The 21,795-nt window shown below is 56.8% G+C and overlaps 1 protein-coding gene across 3 annotated transcripts in view; it reads right to left on the bottom strand.

Moving 5' to 3' along the window:
* Positions 1-298: 298 nt before the first annotated feature.
* The window catches only part of KCP (kielin cysteine rich BMP regulator), a 35,814-nt gene continuing 14,317 nt past the window's right edge, over positions 299-21,795 (bottom strand). The window contains exons 9-40 of one of the 3 annotated variants that reach the window (XM_050785038.1): positions 19,207-19,300; positions 18,984-19,063; positions 18,814-18,907; positions 18,400-18,485; positions 18,247-18,328; positions 17,878-18,030; positions 17,697-17,803; positions 17,523-17,616; positions 16,667-16,840; positions 16,477-16,559; positions 16,200-16,293; positions 15,920-16,111; positions 15,518-15,688; positions 14,075-14,251; positions 12,188-12,273; positions 11,849-11,939; positions 11,628-11,710; positions 11,437-11,530; positions 10,083-10,256; positions 9,772-9,854; positions 8,999-9,119; positions 6,810-6,889; positions 6,499-6,598; positions 5,870-5,958; positions 5,492-5,594; positions 5,259-5,401; positions 4,786-4,958; positions 4,591-4,702; positions 4,395-4,496; positions 3,432-3,596; positions 2,364-2,670; positions 299-2,184 (exon numbers count right to left, since the gene is read on the bottom strand). In XM_050785038.1, coding sequence (XP_050640995.1) covers positions 1,916-2,184; positions 2,364-2,670; positions 3,432-3,596; positions 4,395-4,496; positions 4,591-4,702; positions 4,786-4,958; positions 5,259-5,401; positions 5,492-5,594; positions 5,870-5,958; positions 6,499-6,598; positions 6,810-6,889; positions 8,999-9,119; positions 9,772-9,854; positions 10,083-10,256; positions 11,437-11,530; positions 11,628-11,710; positions 11,849-11,939; positions 12,188-12,273; positions 14,075-14,251; positions 15,518-15,688; positions 15,920-16,111; positions 16,200-16,293; positions 16,477-16,559; positions 16,667-16,840; positions 17,523-17,616; positions 17,697-17,803; positions 17,878-18,030; positions 18,247-18,328; positions 18,400-18,485; positions 18,814-18,907; positions 18,984-19,063; positions 19,207-19,300 — 4,056 coding nt within the window. In that variant the 3' untranslated portion in view covers positions 299-1,915. Of the gene's footprint in view, positions 2,185-2,363; positions 2,671-3,431; positions 3,597-3,672; positions 4,497-4,590; positions 4,703-4,785; positions 4,959-5,258; positions 5,402-5,491; positions 5,595-5,869; positions 5,959-6,498; positions 6,599-6,809; positions 6,890-8,998; positions 9,120-9,771; positions 9,855-10,082; positions 10,257-11,436; positions 11,531-11,627; positions 11,711-11,848; positions 11,940-12,187; positions 12,274-14,074; positions 14,252-15,517; positions 15,689-15,919; positions 16,112-16,199; positions 16,294-16,476; positions 16,560-16,666; positions 16,841-17,522; positions 17,617-17,696; positions 17,832-17,877; positions 18,031-18,246; positions 18,486-18,813; positions 18,908-18,983; positions 19,064-19,206; positions 19,301-21,795 lie in introns of those variants that run through there. The other 2 variants (XM_050785036.1, XM_050785037.1) reach the window with 2 other exon arrangements.

Below are 21,795 nucleotides of genomic sequence, written 5' to 3'. Positions count from 1 at the left end.
TATGGGTAGCAATAGCAGCTGCTACCAAAGTTTAGCTTGTGCCAGGATGAAGACGCTTCATACATATAATCCTTTCTTGCAGCAACTCTATGAAGTAAGCTCTATTATTATCCCTAATTTATAGGTAAGAAGACTGACTCAGAAAGCAACCTCTCCTAGGCCAAGTGTGGTGGTTCACATCTGCAGTTCCACCACTTTAGGAGGATGAAGTGGGAGGATGGCTTGAGCCCAGGAATTTGAGACCAGCCTGGATGACATAGCAAGACCTCATCTCAAAAAAAAAAAAAAAAAAAAAAAAAATTAGCCAGGCGTGGTAGCACGTGCCTGTAGTTACAGCTACTTGGGAGGCTGAGATGGGAGGATTGATTGAGCCTGGGAGGTCAAGGCTGCAGTGAGCTGTGATCATGCCACTGTATTCCAGCCTGAGTGACAGAGCAAGACCTTGTGTCTTTAGAAAAAAAAAAAAAAAAAAAAGAATAGCTTGTCTTAACATGCAGCAGCATTTTTTTCATCTGGAGATGGATGGATGTGATACCCTCTGGGAAGACATGGTCCTGGGAACCCAGGCCATCCATCAGCAAGAGGCGAGTGGTAAGAGGCCCTGCCCCGGCAAGCACTGCCCACATGCTTGTCCATGCTGTCCACCTAGTAAGTGCTGTCCATGGGTCACTGTTCATTCCCTGACACTTATTATTATCATCCTCACCTCACAGATGAATAGACAGGTCATATAAGTTATCTAATCAGAAGAGGGGCTGAGTGCAGGAGCTCTGCCATCTTTACATCCTGCCCTGTTGTGAGCAGATTGGCCTGCTGGCTACTTTGTCCCCATTCCATGAGAGAACGGAGCAGACCCTCCTCTTGGCTGGAAGAGAGAACAGCCTCAATGAAAGAGCAAGCAGGCTGAGTGGCCTCTAATTCAACCCGGCACTCTCCTGCATCCCTGCCTGAGCACAAAGCCCTTCACTCCCTGTTGGAATATCAGGGAGCAATGAGGATGGAGTCCCCTGACCTCATGACCAAGGTCCCTAAAACACCAAGGTCACAGAGTAGGCGGCAAAGAAAACTTGAATTCTGGACTTTTTCTATCTCAAAACCCATGTTCCCTCCCTACAGTGACGTCTTCACACGCTGCCAGTGTCTACTGCCCACACATCTGCCTGGGGTGGGTGTGGTTGTGAAGGCAGGCAGGTATGCGTTGCATGTGTTTATCTGGGCTTCTGAGGGATGTATGTTTCTGTGTGTGTTTCTGTGTTTCTGTGTGCACACGCAGGCACATGTCCATATTGCATTGTGGTCTGTTGCTTCTCCTGTTTCTCACCCCAGGCATTGTGTCACTAGCCCTCGGAGTGGCCCAGAAGGTGCTTGCACATTCAGTATCCCCCAGCCACAAGGAAGGGGGAGGCCATTCTCTGATGCAGCCCCTTCTCCATGGTTCCTCAGCCCCTGCAGGATCCCACATGGATCCACAGAAGGTACCACATGGGGCCATGCATCATGCCTGCTACACAGAATGAGCACAGGGCTAAGACCAGGGCACCAGGGTCCTCCTCCTACCACTGCAGGGTTTCCCAGACAGCACCAGGGAGTGGCTGGGTGGGGCAGCCCAGGCATGCAGGTGCAAGGAGGGTGCATGGTGCTGTGATTCTGGGGCCATTGATCACTAGACCCCATGTTCCTGGCAGCCCAGCCTCTGTCCCAGCACCAGGAGGAAATACACACACACACAAGGAAGCCTTCGGGCAGGCCTAGAGTTTACTGCTTGTGACTCAACACAGCAGGGGTCTTTGCAGGGCAGGGGCCCAGGCTCCACTGTCCAGGCAGGGCATTCTCTCCACAGCCCTGACCAGGGTGGGAACTGCTTGCCAAGGGGAGACTCCTGGCCTGATGAACCCTGGTCAGGCACTGTCCTGGCTCAGGGTGTCTCCTGGGGCTCCCGGCTGGGGCTGGGCGGAGCACCGAGTGGCTGGTCTCCAGTGAGCAGGACTTGGGGACAGGCCTCGGGTGGGATGCAGTGGGCCTCGTGCTCCACCAGGCCTGCAGGGCACTGGCAGCCGGGCATGCAGGGCCTCACGCAGTGGGCTGCCAGCTCCCCCAGGGGGATATGCTGATTGAAGCAGGTGCGGGGACAGGGCGGGCCGCACTCATCGAACACGAAGCCATGCTCCAGGGGGCAGCCTACCACTGTGGGGGGTGGGGGGAGTGGGAGGCGGGGTTACCGAGGCACCTGAAACTGCCCCAGTAGCTGTGCGTACCACTGCGAGACTCGTCACACCCACCGTGGACCCGCCCTGAGCCCTCCGGGCTACCCTTCTTCTCTGTGTTGACCCTCCCCCAGCCTGCAGTGGGCATCACCCCCTCACCGCACAGCGTGGGGCCTCGCCAGGTAGGTGTCACTCCTGCCTGGCGACAGTGACTGGCATAGGCTTCCAGGGCGTCACAGAGGCAGGCATCAGTGGAGGAGCCAGGGCCACAGGCACACAGGTCATACACACAGGCGGCAAAGAAGGGCTCCGGTGGCACCACAGCATGGCAGCGACTGAATGGGGAGGACTTCAACACCCCACACCGGGCATTGGCCTCACGCCTGGCACGGTAACCTGCTGCCCGGCACGGATCCATCTCTCGGCCTGCAGAACAGGGCCGGCCAGGCCCCAGCCCCTCTGGGACCTGGGTGGGGAGAGCAGCCCTGATGTGACAGCACCACTGGCAGCTGGCCTCTGCATGCCATGCTCTTCAAAGCACTTCCCACCCAGTCATTTGCTTTAGTCCCCAAAACCTCCCTAAAAGAACGCAAAGGAAGTACTGTCTACCTTCTTTTTGTCCCCATTTTACAGATGGACAGACCAAGGCCAGAGTAGGTCAGCACTTGTTCAAGGTCACACAGCCAGTGAGTGGCAAAGCAAGGCTTGGGGGTTCAGGTGACGAGACCTCTTTTTTTTTTTTTGAGACAGAGTTTTGCTCTTGTTGCCCAGGCTGGAGTACAGTGGTGCAATCTCGGCTCACTGCAACCTCCACCTCCTGGGTTCAAGCGATTCTCCTGCCTCAGCCTCCTGAGTAGCTGGGATTACAGGCATATGCACCACCAGGCCCAGTTAATTTTGTATTTTTAGTAGAGATGGGGTTTCCCCACATTGGTCAGGCTGGTCTCAAACTCCCGACCTCAGGTGATCCACCCACCTCAGCCTCCCAAAGTGCTGGGATTACAAGCATGAGCCACTGCGCCTGGCCAACGAGGCCTCTTTTAACAAGCCACCCTACCTCTCCAGCACCAAGACAGTCAAGAAGCCTACACACCTCCCTGAAAGCCCAAAAGCCTATCTTGTGTGACTTCACTCCCTTTCCCCGTTTTCCATGCCAGAGGGTTGCTCTGAGACTCATGCTCAGCTGCGTCTTCCCTAACCCCCATCTCCGGTTCCTGTGCCACTCACCTGCCAGCTATTCCCAAACGCAGCCTCTGTGGGCAGGAGCAGCCCCTCAGGGCCCTGCAGATCATCCTGGGCAAAGCCGTTGAAGTTCCCACAGAGCCCACAAGTCCGGCCCTGGTAGGAGCCAGGCACGCTCACCTCCACCTGGGACTGCCCATCCCACAGCACCTGTGTGAAGAGGCCTGGGACTGGGGAGCAGGTAAGGACAGGGCCCTGAAGAAGCTCAGGGTCCATTATGGCCCCAGGCACTGTGTTCAGCGCGGCCAGTGCTGCAGGGGAGGAGAATGGACAGATGGAGGCTCCCCTTGGAAGAAACACAGCCCTAGCCAAGGCCAAGTGGATACATTCTGTGCCAGCCCTGGGCAAAGACAGATGACAGGAGGAGCTGCCCACAGCTCCTGCATGAGGGCACCTTCTCCTGCCGCCATCCCTCAACTGGGCCCCACGTGAAATGCAACCCCCTTCCAGGGATTCACTTTCTCATGGGCATTCCGGCCTTGCAGAGGACAAAGCACAATTAGGGTTCAGATTAGAAGTGTATACCCTTATTCTATGAATTTACAAGTTGTGTTTCTTGCTGGGCGCAGGGGGCAAATTACTCCTTCCACATGAGGGTTGGAAGGAACCTGAGACACCCGCCAGGAGACTTTAGCTGACATCCTCCCCACTGCCACTGACCCTTCCCATTCCCCACTTTACAGATGAGAAATCTGAGGCCCAGGGGAGGCTGTTGGTGACTTAAGAGGCTGAGTCAAGATTAGAAATCAGTCTCAGAACTCAGAACTCCTCTGACTGCCCGGGGAGATCTCTGACCCTGATCCACCTCCCCTCACAGCCCTGCACCCCACTCCTGGCCTCTTTTGGCCAGGAGGTAGCTGGCATCCCCACCCCCCTATAGATACAGAGGCCTAAACAGGACTGAAGTTCCCAGCAGGCAGCCCACCCAGACTCGCCCTGGAGCCGCACCTGGAGCCCGGGCTGGGTATGCAGGATCACAGTGTGTCCTCGCAGCTCCACATACAGCAGTGGCTCCTGCAGGAAGGGCAAGGCCACTGGGCGCCCATCCACCTGGAGGATAAAGGAGGTGGGAGGAGGGGCGATGTCGAGGCACATGGGTGGACAGCATGGGATCCACCTTCCTCTGCTCATCGGCTTTGCTCACAGTGACTGCTCCGCCCTGCAGCAGCCGCACGGCCACATCTCCCAGCAGCACCGCCACCTCCTGGGTCCAGGCCACGCCGCTCCGGCCCCGGTCATCATTGGTCACGTGCACACTGTGGGCGGGAAAGTCCCAGGTGCCAATGGTCAGCAGGGCTGGGTGTAGGGATTGGGGAGAAGAGAGACGGGGGATGCACACCTGAAGTCCCCGCTGTGGCAGTCCTTGGCCAGCACATAGCTGCAACTGCCCTGGAAGTGCAGCAGGCGGCCGTCGAAGGTGCGGTAATGGGGGTCTCCGAAGGCCATGCAGGAAGCTGGCCGGGGCAGGCAGCGGGGGCAGCAGCTGCCGGGACTCAGGGCAGGGGCCTTGTCCTGCATTCAGCCCCAGACACTGTCAGACACGCCACCCTCCCAGCCATGCCTCTCGCAGACCCTCCCAGAAAACCAAGCATCTCCCAGGAGTCTCCAGGGATCTCCAGGACTCCAGCGCCCGGGCTCCCTGCGAGCAAGGTCAGGGCACCACTTTGTGGTCGCACTGGGAACAGCACTGTCCCCAGCTCCCAGCTGGCTGCAGGAGCCCAGCCTCCCTCTCGGATGCCTGATCACACCAGGATGGTGGTACCATGTGCCCCCACCCTGACCCTCCCCACCACCTTAGATTGCGGTACTCACGGGGCCACACGAGAGCGGTGAGCAGCGCCGGCTCTGGCAACGCACGGTGCCCGCCATGCAGGAGCAGCTGGTGCAGGCGTCCACAGTCCAGCGCTCTCCAGAGGCCACCTCACGGCCCTGGTGCACGCAGGACTGGGTGGGAGCTGAAGGGATAGGAGCTGGGAGGTCAGCTGCCCCTCTCACATGCCCAGAAGGTCTGACTTACCCCCTCCCCCATCATCCTGGCTGCACACCTTGGCATCGCTCACAGCAGCTGTCGGCCTGGGGCACCTTTGCCCAGCCATGGGGGCAGGAGAGGGCCTGGCACTCCTCGAGGTGGCACTCCACATGGCCCCGCTGAGGACAGACATCATTGTTCTGGGGTTTTCTGCAGGGCCGGAGTCCCTGGCCTCATGCTTCTGGGGGCATCTGGGCATGGACTTCTGCCTGCCCATCCCACAATACACTCTTCACAGTTCAAGTGGAGAATGAAATCCAACCTTCGGCTCCGTGCCCTGGTGCAGGGATGCTCTTGCCCCTTAAAGACCCCGTATTTGCTGGTGGAGTGTTGGACGCTCCTCCCTTTATCCATCTGTGAGATCCTCTACCCTCCCAGACCCCCCCCAGCTCACACGACAGATGCAGGTGATGCACGCATTGCTGGGGTACCTCCAGCTCTCTCCATCTGCCACTCTCCGGCCCTCGGCCTCCACCACACATTCTGAGGAGGAAGACATGGAATGGGCAGGCACTGTCCCTCCAGCTGTATCCTCCCTCCTCGGAGCTTACCCCGCATTTCATGGCAGGAAAGCACCCACTCAATTTCCCTACCACCCTGATGGTGTTGATTTCTTCAACCAATATCCACAGGGCCCATTAGACATCAGGCCTCGCATCAGTGCTGGGGATGTCTCTAGGGTCCTAGGAGCCCAAAGGGCCAGAGGCTGGAACCCCACTCTGGGCCGGCTGCCCACTCAGTAGTGCAATGCCCTCTTCATGGGCCTGGAGATCCCAAGCCTCCTGAGAGGCATCAGGCCAGACCTTGAGAATCTAGGCTTCATCCCAGCTTCCCCCTGCCTCATGGGTCTCTTCCCCACCTCAAGAACAGCCCCCCTCCATTTCTAGAAAAGAATGAACCCTGTATTCTTTTCTAAAAACTGAGTACAAACCCTGGACTGCCCACTTGGCCCATGAATGTCTCCCCTTCCTGTCTTCCCCCTGGGCTCCTCTCTGAGGGTAGAGGCCAGGGCTGGGCACTTACCCTGGCACACGGGGCAGCAGCTCCCAGGGGGAGTGTGGCGCTCTGAGAGGGGACAGCTGAGCTCAGGACAGGTTTGGTGGATGCAGAGCCATGTCAGGTCCTACCCATGTGAACACAAGAGGTAGAGAATGGCGGATCTCAGGGAGCTGGTGGAGGAGTAAGGCGTAGTCATGATGTGACAGTCAGGACAAGTGGGCAAATGTCAGGGTGAGTGGAGAGCCCCGGAGCTGCTGCGGGAGAGGAGGGGCAGCCACAGCCCACAGAGAAGGAAGAAGAGGGGCTCTGTGAGTCCCCAAGGCAGGAGGGCTCACCTGGCACTGGCATGTGTAGCAGGGGTCCGGTGGGGCTAGCTCAGATCCCAGCAGGCCCTCTGAACAGTTACTCAAAGCCTCTGTGAAGACAAGAACCCAGAGTGGGGGACAGAAAAAGGGGCGCAGGGCTGGAAATCCCAGCTGTCCCCACGCACCATGTCCCCAGATTTCTAACTTGAACTCCTGGGCATACCCGCATCCCAGCACCTTGACTCCGGGGAGGACAAGTTCTCTTTCTCTTTAATTCAGTCACGTTCACACGTTTGCAAAGAAACTTTGCTAGGTTGTTATGTGGGGCCGGGTAGGGGTGCAAGGTGACTAGAAACAGACCAAGCATGGCTTCCTTAGCCTGAGGTCACTAAGAATGGCCAGCTTGTGGCCTGCTCTCCCTCCTGCTATCTGTAATACAGTGTGGCTACAACAGCGCAGGGAAGCACACAGCCAGGCATCCCGAGTTCGAATCCTGATGCCAGCACTCAGTGCCTGTGCTCATTAGGTTAGATTAATCCATCTCTCTGAGCCTCAGTTTCTTAATCTGTAAAAAGAGATTAATACTTCCCTCACTGGGTAACTGTGAAAACAAAGCGAGAGACTTTATTAAGAGCACCAGGTACAGTGTGTGGCATGCAGTAGGTGCTTAATAAATGTTGGTCTTCCTCCCTTCTCCTGAAGAACCCCCAAGCAAGTGTTGACCTCCCTGCTGGATGGCAGGGATGGCTGCACAGCATTATGAACATATTTAATACCACAAACTGTACACTTAAAAAATGGTTAGGATCGTACATTTTAGTGTCTTACACCATAAAAATAAATAAATAAAAAATAAAAAATAAAAAAACAGAAAAGCCAGCGTGGTGGCTCACACCTGTAATCCAGCACTTTGGGAGGCCGAGGCAGGAGGATCACCTGAGCTCAGGAGTTCGAGACCAGCCTGGACAACATGGTAAAACCCCATCTCTACTAAAAACACAAAAAATTAGCCAGGCGTGGTGGTGCATGCCTATAATCCCAGCTACTTGGGAGGCTGAGGCAGGAGAATTCCTTGAACCCAGAGGTTGCAGTGAACTGAGATTATGCCACTGCACTCCAGCCTGGGTGACAAAGCGAAACTCTGTCTCAAAAAACCCAAAACCCAAATCAAAAAACCAAGCTGGAGAAAACAGGAGGATTATCATTTTAAAAGAGTATGTTTTTTCTTTTTTGAGACAGAATCTCACTCTGCCACCAAGCTGGAGTGCAGTGGCGCAATCTCGGCTCACTGCAACCTCTGCCTCCCGGGTTCAAGCTATTCTCCTGCCTCAGCCTCCCGAGTTGCTGGGATTACAGGCATGCGCCACCACGCCTGGCTAATTTTTGTATCTTTAGTAGAGACAGGGTTTCACCATGTTGGCCAGGATGGTCTCGATCTCTTTACCTTGTGATCCTCCCGCCTCGGCCTCCCAAAGTGCTGGGATTACAGACGTGAGCTACTGGCCCTGGTCTGTTTTTTCTATGTAAGGATAACTAACGTTCACCTGTATTGCAAAGGTAGGTTATCATTTCAGTGCTGGTATAGAACCAGAAACAGAAAAAATTTCCCTTCACAACAAATGTAAAATGGCTGTGTTGAGTAAACCACAAGTGTTAAATCCAGGAGACAGAAATTGGCCATCTTTCAATATTTGTAATAAAAATAAAACTGTTTCTTTACTTACTTTTCCCCCCAATCTTAATAAATCTTTACTCTAAAAAAAAAAAAAAAAATGCTCGCCCACCCCTGTGACTGGGCCACCCACTGCCTGTCTTGTCCTCACGTCTCAGCACAACTGTCGCCTTGCAGCGCCACCTGCTGGCCAGATGCTCCACAAACTGCACTCAGCTGCGGAGAGGCAAAGGGTCCCTGCCAGCTTCCCCAGTTCCCCTAGGGATGGTGCAGCCCTCACCGGCCTGGCATGGGGTTCCAGAACAGTCCACTGGAGTCAGGAAAAATCTGGGGCTGGTGGAGGGGTGGCATAATACATAACTCATATCTCATCTACCTCCCCCTGACCCCAGGGAGCGGGGTGTGCACAAGGACGGAGGCCACTTCTCCAACTGCCTGTCTCTGCCACCCGGCCCAGCAGAGACAAGCAGGTGTGGGCCCAGGGCCTCCTCCCCGCATTTCCCCTCCTGCCCCAGGCTTCCAGTACCAGGCTCATCCCTGTACTCACGGGCACAGGTCGGACAGCAGTGCTGGGGCCCAGGGGGCAGGAGCTGGCTGGGGGGGCAGCCCACCAGGCTGGGACACTGCCGCCGGTGACAGCGAAGGCTGGGAGGCCCCTCAGGCTGTGGCTACAAGAATGAGTGAGCAGCGGTGGGTCCCGGGCCACAAAAACCCAGAGCTGCCCTTGGCGAGGACTTCCGGCCCCTCCCTCTGCCTGCTGCAACCTCTTCCGGGACGCATCTTGGGCCCTGAACTCCAGGCTGAAGAGAGACTCAGAGTCTTCTAGACATGCTCCTCACCCCATGCCCTAGTCTCCGAGACGATGTCTCCTTCTCCTTTCAGTCACTTGGGCCTGAGCCCTCATGTGACCTTTGATCCTCCAGCAGGCTCATGCCATCCTCCTCCCCAGGCCCATGGCTTAGTCCCCTGGCCTGTGATGTCATTTGCCTGCTCCAAGCCCTTCCAGGGCCTTGCAAATAGAATCTCCACAACCCTAGCCACGTCCCAGGTGGCTCTCCGGCCATACACACTCACCCTGCACTGCAGCAGGGGGACCACCCATGGCCTCCTGCACACTTGGAACGTGGGCTCCTTGTCTAAACCCAGGCCTCCAGGCCTTGTTGGTCCCAGCCCTGCCTTGTCTCCTGGCCACAGGGATACACTCGTCTGGCCCCCAGAGTGCCCGCTCCATGAAGTGACCAGCTTGGCTGGGCCTCATCCCATGCTGCCCACTCCCCACCCCTCGAGGTGCCCTAGCCCCTCCACTGAGCCCTCACCTACCTGGCAGATGCACACTTCACAGGGGTCTGCCCCAGGCTGGAAGCTTTCCCCGGGCTCGTACTTCCGGCCCTCATGCTCACAGTCTTTGGGGTGAGAGCAGAACGGGATCAGGGGGCCTTCAGGTTGGCAGCGAGGCCGGGGTAGAGTCCTCTGTCCCCAGCCTCCCCCTGACCCCAGGGAGTGGAGTGTGCACAAGGATGGAGGCCACTTCTCCAACTACCTGTCTTTGCCACCCAGCCCAGCATAGGCAGGGAGGTGTGGGCCCAGGGCTCCCTCCTTGCCTTTTCCCTCCTGTCCCAGGCTTCCAGTACCAGAGCATCGAGGACAGCAGTCATGGGGCCCCTGGTGGGGCTGGGCGCAAGAGCTGATGCACTGGATGCGTGCACAGGTGATGACACCCTCATGACACACGCAGGAGGAGCAGGCACTGTCGGGGGGCACCCAGCTACTGCCTTCAGGGTGCTCTTCCCCATGAGCCAGGCAGCCTGTGGTGCAAGGTGGGCAGGGACGAGCTTGGAGGTTGAGATCTGGACGTCTGCCCCTAGCCCCCCACCCTCAGTGGTCAGCTAGGCACGTGGCGCCAGGAGTAGTGGGTTTGCAGGGATTTGGCAGGAAGAAAGGATGGGGCAGAACTCCTGTCTGTTGTGGAGGGGAAATGCACTGGGTGGGGTTCAGAACACCTGGGTTCTAATCCTGTTCTGTTCCTGCCTGCTCTGAAGACCAAGCTCCAGGCAGCGGGCACTGCCCAGTGCAGCCCGCATCGGTCACAGTACCTGGCATGTAGCAGCTGTGTCATGAATGCATGTGGACCAGGTGAATGGCTCCATTGCTAACTGTGTGCCCAAGATAACTCAATCTCTCTGAGCCTCAGTCTCCTCATCTGTTAAATGGGGATTTCCTCTGTCCTGCCTCCCTCACAGAGCAAGTGAAATGCTATGACAGTTCTGTGGTTCTGTAGAAACACCACCAGGCTGGGCAGTGTGTGGGGTGAGGGGCAGTGGGCAGGCTCAGAAAGGCTCAAGTTCAGAGCCAGATGGCCCAAGTGCCCATCTTGGCTCTGCCACCTTCTCTACCTCTCTGTACCTCCACTTTCTCATCTGTAAAATAGGAGGAATAAGAGTACTTATCTGGTAAGGTTGTTGTGCTGATTAAATGAGATAATACACGTAAAGTGCTCAGGGCCTGGCACATGCTACCTGTTCAGTGAATGTCAGGTATCTTGATGATGATGATGATGATGATGAATGGGGTGTGATTAGAAAGAGGGGCAGCTTTTTATTTTATTTTTGAGACAGAGTCTTCTTTGTTGCCCAAGCTGGAGCGCAGTGGTGCAAATGCAGCTCACTGCAGCCTCAAACTCCTGGGTTCAAGTGATCCTCCCGCCTTGGCCTCCCAAAGTGCTGGGATTTCAAGTGTGAGCTGCTGCACCCAAACCAAGAGAGGCAGCTTTGAGGGAACTCTAACCAGCACCTGGAAGAGGGATGGTCTGGGCAGTCCAGGACAGGGAGAGGTAGGAGAAGCTGAAGGTGGCAAGGGTGTATGCAAGCGCCAATTGTGGGGGCAGGGAGGTGGGAGAAGAGCTGGCTGAGGGGAGGGAGGTGGGGTGGACAGAGGGACATTGGGCCAAGGGGCTGAAGCAAGGGGTAGGGCTGGGGGCAGCCATACCTCTGCAGCGAGGGCAGCAGCTCCCCGGCTCGGTGACCTGGAGCTGGCAGGGAAGGGGTGGGCACTGCAGCCGCACACAGCTGACCTGGCCAGCCTGTAGGAGATGCAGAGATACTGACTTGCTGCCTAGGCTGGGCCCCAGAGGTGCTATGGTCCAGCCGTCACTCCATGCCTCCCACCTCCTGCTATACCTGACAGCGACACCATTCACAGATGCCTGCTGCTCCCTCAAACTCCTCCCCGTCCTGGTGCTCCCGGCCCTGAGAGACGCAGCCTGTGGGGGACATACCTCCTGGGTGGAGGGCCTGTACCACCCTGCCCTGCTCAGCCCAACCTTAGGCCTGGCAGGAAGGGAAGGGGGAGGCAGAGGTGGGGAAGGGCGTGGGGGCCGGGCACGAGGAAGGCAGCTCACTGTGGCAAACAGGGCAGAAGCAGGGGCCTGGAGAGGGGTGGGGGCAGAGAGCTGGGGGACATGGCTTCTTCTGGCAGCGCATGGAACCTTCCTAGGGGAGAGAGGCCCATCACACCCTCAACTGGGCTGCACATTTCCCCAGGGCTGGAGACCCTACTGAGCCTGCAGGGGCCCAAACACCCTCCCTTGGCCCGGGAGACCTGAGCCCAGTCCTGTCCCATGAGATGTCAAGGGCAGAGTGTAGCCCTTGCCACCTGAGTGGAGGAGACAGCCTCTTCCTGGCCGGAGAAGAGGATCAAGGGAGGAAAGGTGACCAAAGTCCCAAAGGGGCTGCCTCACCTGGCAGGTGCAGAGGGAACAGGCAGGGTCAAGTGGGTCAGGAAGGGTCTCTCCGGAGGCAGCAGTGACGCCATGGTAGTGGCATCCTGGCAGAGTGGGGAGTCCAACAGAAGAGCTGCCATCAACAGAGCCTCCACTGTCACACACACACACAGCTCCTCCCCACACACACATACACACACAGCAGCGGGGAGTGCACCAGAAGAGCTGCCATCAACAGAACTGCCACAGTCACACACACACAGCCCCTTCCCCCTCCACGCATATGCACACAGCCACACCCACACCCACAGCCACACACACACATACACATACCCACATACATACACATACCCAGATACACACACAGCCACACCCACAACCACAGCCACACACACACATACACCAAGATACACACACAGCCACACCCACAACCACACACACACACACACATACACATACCCACATACATACACATACCCAGATACACACACAGCCACACCCACAACCACAGCCACACACACACACCCAAATACACACACAGCCACACCCACAACCACATGCACACACACATATGCAGACACACACACACACACACATACACACAGCAGGGGGGAGTGCAACAGAAGAGTTGCCATCAACGGAACCGCCACTGTCACACACACATGCGTGCAGCCCCTCCCCCTCCACACATACACACACAGCCACACACACACATACACACACCCACATACACAGCCACACCCACAACCACATACACACACACATATGCAGACACACACACACATACACACATACACACAGCAGGGGGGAGTGCAACAGAAGGGTTGCCATCAACGGAACTGCCACTGTCACACACACGTGCACAGCCCCTCCCCCTCCACACATACGCACACAGCCACACACACACATACACCCACCCACATACACACATATACCCATATACACACAGACACATACACATACACACACACACACACATCCAGATACACACAGGCACACATACACTTACACACAGAGCCACACACACACAGACACATACACATACAACCACACACACATGGCCACACACACCCCCACATACACACACAGATGTGCACACACCCACACACATACAGAGATGGCCCCCCCACATACACACACCCACACACAAGCACACACACACCCACACACACACATACACACACAGCCCCCCCACACACATAAACATAGACACAAATACAGACACACACACACACCCACATACACAGCTACAGCCATATACACACACACACAGGGCCACACACATACACAGCCACACAAACACACATATACACACAGTCATACATACACAAACACACACATAGCCACACACACAGACACACATACAGCCACACACATACATATACACAGACACACACACACGGTCACACACACAGAGCAACACACACACATACACAGATACACCCACACAGAGCAACACACACACACACACACACACACCCAAACACACAGGGCAACACATACACAGCCACACACAGATACACACATACACACACACAGTGACACATACACACACACACACAGCCACACACACATAGAGAAACACACACAGCCACACTCACAGCCACACATGGCCACACACATACACACAGAGCCACACACACACAGAGCCACACTCGCAGAGCCACACACACAGCCAGACGCACACACACATACAGACACACACAAACACACACACACAGCCACACATACACACAAACACACAGCCCTGCTCGGGACCTCTATCAAAGGTGAGGGAGTCGGAGAGTGAGAGGAAAGTATGGTGGAGAGACAGGCAGTGGGAGGGCTGGGAAGAAAGCGGAATCGGTGAGAGAGGCACTCCTGGGAACCCCAGCAGGGGCAATGGAAGGGCAGGTGTGGCCCTACCCTGGCAGGTCGGGCAGCAGTGCCCAGAGGGGATGAGTGGGTGGCTGCAGCCCGGGGGTTCACAGGGCCGGCGGCCGCAGGTCACGAAGCCTCCAAGGCAGGTACACAGGTTGCAGGGTTCTCGGGGATCTGGGAACTCCTGGTTACTCAGGTAGGACTCCCCCAGGTACTCACAGCCTTTCAGAGAAGAGACAGAGAGGCTGAGGGGAGGGACAGAAAGGGATCAGAGCACAGCAGTTGTAGGCTCTGAGCTTGGGCCTGTTATGCGTCCAAGATCTCAAAGATCTTGAGTAGCGGGTGGGGGTCACAGTCCAAGCCCAGGGAGCAAAGCAGTCGTGAGGGATGCGGGGTTTGGATTGGCCAAACGGCAAACTTTCTCCCCTTTGTCCTGCAAAAAACTTTCCTATTTAACTTGTAGAAAAACACCCACAAGGAATCTGCTGCCCCAGGGTTAAATACTCAGCAGGCCACTGCCAGAGGCACCAGTTTTCCAACCCGGAGAGCTGGGAGTAGCCCCAGCTCACTCAGGTGGTGCGAACCCAAGGTAGCACCTTTCCCACGCTCTTCCAAGCCCACTGATGAATCCAGGAGGGGGTGGGGTCCCAGGGTGGTGGCAGCCTGCCTTTGGCACCTCTGCCATTTGCTCACCTCCCTTTTTAAAAAAGAGAGGGTGAATTTCAGGCTCAAAGCCTTGCTGGGCAAAAGTATCTGACTAGGATTTAACAACATGATCATTTTAATTGCATTCATTTTTATGGTAATGTGGTCCTGGCAAGTCTACTTTTCCACTTACAGTATGATATACAACTCCTTTCTAAATCAATTTAAATTAATAAGTGAGTTAATCGGAAGGCAAGTAGTAAACAAAATTGCAGTTGGTAGAGGGCGACTGGCCCAAACTGCCAAGATCGCACAAGAGTGAGGACTGGGGGACTGGGTCTTTTTACAAGAGCCAAATTTAGGCCCAGAGGTTATGTAACTTGCCTAAGACCACGCACCAAATAGTAACAGAGGCAGGAGGAGATCCAGGCTTTTGTCTCAGGCTTTTTTTTTTTTTTGGCCAGGGTCTCACTCTGTCACCCAGCCTGGAGTGCAGTGGCGAAAACATGGCTCACTGTAGCCTCAAACCCCTGGGCAATCCTCCCACCTCAGCCTCCCAAGTAGTACCAGAGCCACCGCAACCAACTGATTTAAAATTTTTTGTGTAGAGACAAGATCTCTCTATGTTGCCAAGGTGGTCTTGAACTTCTGGGCTCAAGCAATCCTCCTGCCTCAGCCTCCCAAATTGTTGGGGTCACAGGCTCGAGCTAGGCTCCCAGCCTCAGGGCTTTTTCTTACTGTAATAAATATTTTAGATCCACCCTGGGGCAGTAAAGATTATGCTGACCCAAACCTCTGGTCCCCCCATCCCACCCCCGCAGTTCCCTATCCCCTGACCCTCACCATCACAGTCAGGGCAGCAGTCGCCCCTGGCAGGGAAGGGGCACAGTGCAGGGGCACATGCCTTGGGCTCGCAGCTCACGCTGCCCTCCCAGCAAAGGCAGAGGTGGCAGGCGGCAGTGGTCGATGGGAAGCGCTCCCCGCTGGCAAACTCCTTCCCCTGGTACAGGCAGCCTGGGGAGAAGGGCAGGGGCTGGGGGCCGTGCGGGCTGGGGGTCGTGGGGGCTGGGGGCCGTGCGGGCTGGCTCCCAGGCCTTGCTGACCGGACATTACATTCCTAACGAGGGCGGAGAGGGCCTGGAGGAGGTGGACTGGGCAGGGCGCTCCGAGGCGGGGCGGGCCGGGGCGGGCCGGGATGGGGCTGCAGGACGCTGGTGGCCTGGAGGGGCGCCGCCAGGGCGTTACCGTCGCAGGAGGCGCAGCAAGGACCCTGGCGCGGGTGCGCGCAGGGCGCGGGCGGGCAAGGCAGCCGATGGCAGGACACGGAGCCGTCGAGGCAGAGGCAGCGGCGGCAGGGATCGCCAGGCGGGGAGAAGTACTCCTGGTGGCGGGCGGGGGCCGCGCCGGGCCGTGGGCAGCCGGCGGGGGCCGGGGAGGCTGCGGCGAGAGCGCGCGTCAAAGGGGCCCAGGAACAGACCTCCGAGGGGACCTCGGGGGAGGAGCAGCCGAGGGATGCGGCCCCTACCCGGGCACAGCGGGCAGCAGTCTCCCGGCAGCAGGACAGGCTCTGGACAGGGCAGCGGCGAGCAGCGGCGGGTCAGGCACTGCACGTTGCCGCTCTACGGACCGACAGACGCACCACGGGTCGGTGGGTTAGTTGGGGGAGGCCGAGGAGACCCCTCCCATCCAGTTGCCACCAGGTGCCACCAGGTCCCACCCCTCCCACATGGGCGGGCCTCTCCTGGCCTCCGCAAGTCCCGCCTCCACTCCCCTAGGTTCCTCCCACCCAGATGCAGACTCACCAGACAGCGACACAGACGGCAGGGGTCAGAGGGGTGGGGGAAGTCCGCTCCGCTGGCATACTCTTTACCGCCAAAGGCACAGCCTGTGGGAGGGAGCGGCTATAGCCTGGGAGACGGCGACTCCCCCAGGGCTTGCTGCCTTCCCAGGGCCACGTCATCCCAGAAGGTCGCCCCGACTCGCCCAGCTCACCGCTGCAGTCGTTCGGGCAGCAGGTCCCAGGCAGCGGGTGGGCACAGGGGGCCCTGAGGCAGGCGCGAGGCTGGCAGCGGGCATGGCCTTCCTGGCATCGGCACTCCTGGCAGGGGTCTCGGGGGTGGGAGAAGCTCTCACCGTCCACAAACACCTCTTCTTCCAGGATGCAGTCTAGGCGGTGGACAGTGGGGCAGGTATGAGGGCAAAGCCTGACAGCCCCTCCAGCCCTGGAGTCCAGAGCCGCTGCCCAAGTGCCCACTTGGAAGCTGACTCGATAGGGAAGAGGAGGAAGTGGCCATGTGCACATGTGTGCAGGCGTGTGTATCATTCTGAGCACACACGTGTGTGTGCATGTGCACTGGGGATCATTCACCTGCAGGCAGATGTGTGTCTCTGAGGGGAAGAAGGGGAGTGCTTACACACGTGTGTACCTGTGTTTGACACATGCCCTCACACAGACTCTATGAGGGCAGGGACATGTCCCATGCATCCCAGCACCCGGCCTCCAATGTGGCAGGCTCAAGTGTCTGCTCATGAACCTGTGTTATCCAGGTAGATACCTGGGGGGTGGGGGATGGGGGCTCTAGAGTGGTGGTGGGGGACAGTAGTTACTAAAAGAAGAAATGCAGCATGGGAGGGGAGGGTGGTGTAGGTACAGGCAGGAATAAACAAATCTCTACTCTCCCTCCCACCCACACACACCCCCTGAATTCCAGAGAGTTCTAAGCTCTGAAACAGGACTGAAACAATTTAGAAGGCCAATGCTTTCTAAGGTATCTGTTGGGTCCATGGGGCTGTGGGACAGCAGCCTCTGGGGCCCTGATCCCCTCAGGCACAGTGAGTGCCCACATACCTGGGCACCTGGGGCAACACTGGCCCGGTCCACTCTGGGGCCTGGCACAGGTCGTGAGAGGGCAGTCAACCAAGGAGCATGTCACAGTTCCATCCTGGGAGACAGCAGGGGAGAGAGCAATGGGGGCACGCCCAGGAGGGGCTCAGCAGGGCAGCAGCAAGGCTGGGCAGCTACCTGGCAGCGGCAGACATGGCAAGGGCTGTCTGCGTCCGTGAAGTTCTGCCCATTGGCATACACTTGGCCATGGTAGGTGCAGCTGTCACAGCTGGGGCAGCAGGCACCTGGGTGGGGCAGGCTGGTCAGGGTGAGCTGGGTAATGCAGGGGAAGAAAGCCAGGATCAGCCCAGGCACTCACCAGGGGGCTGGGTGGGGTGCTGGCAGGGGGCTGGGGGGCAGAGCGCAGCCCCGCACTTGGGTACCCCATCTTGACAGACGCAGGTGGTGCAGGGCCGACCATCAGGCTCCCACTGGACTCCCTCAGCAAACTCCTCTCCATCCAGCACACAGGCTGTAGTAAGGGGGCTGTCACATGGCAGCTTGCACACCTCCCACTCATCCCTGTCCTTCCCAGGACACAGGGACCCCAGCTTCACCATCCCCACTGACACTGTAGAATGGCTAGTGGATGTAGCAACCCGTACGCCATCCAGGGAAGGAGCACCCTCCATTTGCAGCCCCCGGAGGCAGCGCCCGTAGCAGCTGCTCCTCCCCTTCTCACACACACCTGGGCAGAGCTGGCGACCAGAGGCAGGCAGGGCACAGGGAGTGACTGGGCACTCCTGCTCCTCACAGGAGACCTCGCCAGCCTAGGAGGGAAGCAGGTGAGACACTCTGAAGGAATGAGGCAGATCTGGGTGTGAGCGGAGGAACCGCCTACCTGGCAGGAGCAGCGGACACAGAGGCCCCGCTCGTGGAGTCTGAAGGTCTCCTGGCTCTGATACTGGTGTCCCTGGTACTCACAGCCTGGATGGGATGACAGGGGCGTGGGGTAATAGGACTGGAAGCAGACGGGAAGCTTCACATCACCCCAAGACGTCCAACCCCCACCCAGACAAAGAAGACCCAGCAGAGTTCTCCAGGGTGCCCTGCCAGTAGCCCCCCGCCCCCCACAGCTATGCCACAGAAGCGCAGGCCCCAGCATGGTGCCAGTTTGTCATGAGAAGGTGTGGTGAGGACTCACTTTGGGAACAGGGTAACAGGGGCTTAGGTCCAAGAGAAGCAAATCCCCCACACCTGGAGCCTCTCTGTGGCCAAGGCTGCCCCTCCCGCAGTGACTCCGGCCCCCACTCACCATCGCAGACAGGGCAGCACTGCCCAGGGATCTTGCCTGGGTGTCTGCAGGGCACTGGCGGGCAGGGCAGAGGCTCACACTGGACACTCCCGTTCTGCCAACAGGGCCTGGTCAGGACACCAGAGGCAGGCCCGGGAGCCAGGCCCTCCCTGCCAGGCAGCCACACTCACAGCGCAGCGGCAGTGCGAGCAGGGGTCCCCTGAGCCCACGGGCTCCCCGCTGCGGTGCTCCCGCCCGTTTAGGAAACAGCCTGTTGGGAAGGGGGGCCTTAGATGTTCCTCCGGGGCCCCTCCCTGCCCTCTCCTGGCCTCCACGGGCTTCCGAGCAGGGCCACCCATCAGCTTTCTCCAGGTTGCCCCCCGTGGTCAGGTCCCTGCCCTACGACCGACTCACCATCACACACAGGGCAGCAGGTGCCTGGGAGGGGCCGGGCTGGGTACGGACACAGGCTGGCACATTCTCGCTGGCGGCACTGGATGTGACCCTCCTGGTGGGGAGAATGAATAGGGGAAGGGGCTGTCAGGGCTCAACTGAGAGGAGGAAATGGCATTAGAATCCCCGCTATCCACTTATTAGATGTTGTTATGGATTGAATTGTGTGGCCCCATCCCCAAATCCATATGTTGAACTCCTCACCCCAGTACCTCAGCCTGTTACATTATTTGGAAACAGGGTCATTGCAGACGTAATTAGTTAAGATGAGGTCATACTAGATCAGGGTTGGTCTCTAATCCAATATAACTAGTATCTTTTTTTTTTTTTTTTTGAGATGGTGAAAAAGACCTTGCTGATAAAACAAGTTGCAGGTTTACAGGTTGTAAGTTGAGACAGAGTTTCACTCTTGTTGCCCAGGATGGAATGCAGTGGTGTGATCTGAGCTCACTGCAACCTCTACCCCCTGAGTTCAAGCGATTCTCCTGCCTCAGCCTCCCGGGTAGCTGGGATTACAGGCACGCACCCCCATGCCCTGCTAATTTTTTATACTTTTAGCACAGACGGGGTTTCACCATGTTAGCCAGGCTGGTCTCAAACTCCTGGCCTCAGGTGATCCACATGCCTTGGTCTTCCAAAGTGCTGGGTTTACAGGCGTGAGTCACTGTGCCAGGCAGTATCCCTCTAAAAAGGGGAAATTTACACACAGACACATACACACACATACACACACAGGGAGAACGATATGGAAAAGAGAAGGCAGAGGTTCAGGTGCTGCAGAAGCCAAGGAATGCCAGTGATCGCCAGCGAACCACCAGAAGCGAGGACAGAGGCTGAAGCAGATTCCTCCTCACAGTCCCAGAAGGAACCAACCCTCCCACACCTTGGTCTCACACTTCTGGCCTCCAGAACTGAGAGACAATATATTTACATTGTTCAAGACACCTAGTAAGTGGCACTTTGTTACAGCAGCCCAAGAAACTCATACGGATACACAAACTGGCATGTCACTTAAGCTCTCTGTGACTCAGTTTACTCATCTGAAAAAAAATGGACAATAATAGTCCTGTTCTCATAGGCTTGTTGTGGGATCAAAGGAAACAAGGGATCTGGTGTGGCGCCTACCTCTAGAAGCTGGTACTTAGCATGGTGACTGCTGCCACTCCCCAACAGCCTGACTCCAAAAGACCCCATGCCTTGAATTCACACCCACATCCCTGGGCCCACTGCCTCCAGCTCCGTCAGGGTCTGAGCAGCCAATGACTTCTCATGGGTGGGGAGAGGGAGGATATGGTTGTGTCAAAGGAGTTTGAACCACAGCAACTCCATCTTGAATAGGGGCTAGGTGAAATGAGGCTGAGACCTAGTGGGCTGCATTCCCAGATGGTTAGGCATTCTAAGTCACAGGATGACATAGGAGGACGGCACAAACTACAGATCATAAAGACCTTGCTGATAAAACAGGTTGCAGCCAAAACCCACCAAAACCAAGATGGCAATGAGAGTGACCTCTGGTCGTCCTCACTGCTACACTCCCGTCGGCGCCATGACAGTTTACAAATGCCATGGCAATGGCAGGAAGTTACCCTACATGGTCTAGAAGGGGGCGTCATGAATAATCCACCCCCTGCTAAGCATATCATCAAGAAACAACTATAAAAATGGGCAACCAGCAGCCCTCAGGGCTGCTCTGTCTATGGAGTAGCCATTCTTTTACTCCTTTACTTTCCTAATAAACTTGCTTTCACTTTACTCTATAGACTTGCCCTGAATTTTTTCTTGTGCAAGATCCAAGAACCCTCTCTTGGGGTCTGGATCAGGACCCCTTTCCTGTAACATCTTTCTGGCGACCACTGAAGGGATGATAGTGCAGTTACCCCCGACCCACAGGCTAATTTTGGTAAGTGATGGGGTCTGGTAACATCTTTCTGATGAGCCATGGAAGGAACAATACTGAAGAAATCCCCCGACCTTCTAAATAGGCTGCACCGGTGGGGTGCATATACCCAGGGAAAGAATGGGATTGGGTCAGAGGCCCCACTTAGGGGAGTTAGAGGCCTCTCTTAATAAAAGGCATGGACACTTGATGGGCCTTGGGATAGAGGCCCAACTCAGGAGGGTTAGAGTCTGTTCTAAGATTTAAACGATTAGAGGCCCCTCTGGGTAAAGTCTCTCCCAGTTAAGAATGGGTTTGGCACTACAGGATGTTAACTGCTATTCTCTTGGGATTAATCTGTCTTGTAGTCACAGCTGACGGCTGTGGGTGACAGGATTAGGCAAATACAGGATCGTGGGACATGAGGAGTTTTTTCCTCGCTAAAAGGGAAAACTTAAGAGCTGATAGGACTGCCGAAAAAGCTCCCTTCGTGGCCGGGCGCAGTGGCTCACGCCTGTAATCCCAGCACTTTGGGAGGCCAAGGAGGGCAGATCATGAGGTCAAGAGACTGAGACCATCCTGGCCAACATGGTGAAACTGTTTCTACTAAAAATACAGAAATTGGCCGGGCGCGGTGGCTCATGCCTGTAATCCCAGCACTTTGGGAGGCTGAA

Source organism: Macaca thibetana, chromosome 3, assembly GCF_024542745.1.
Source record: "Macaca thibetana thibetana isolate TM-01 chromosome 3, ASM2454274v1, whole genome shotgun sequence".
Taxonomy (NCBI): domain Eukaryota; kingdom Metazoa; phylum Chordata; class Mammalia; order Primates; family Cercopithecidae; genus Macaca; species Macaca thibetana.
The sequence above is the reverse complement of the archived record's forward strand: the minus strand, read 5'-3'. Positions and strand labels throughout refer to the sequence as shown.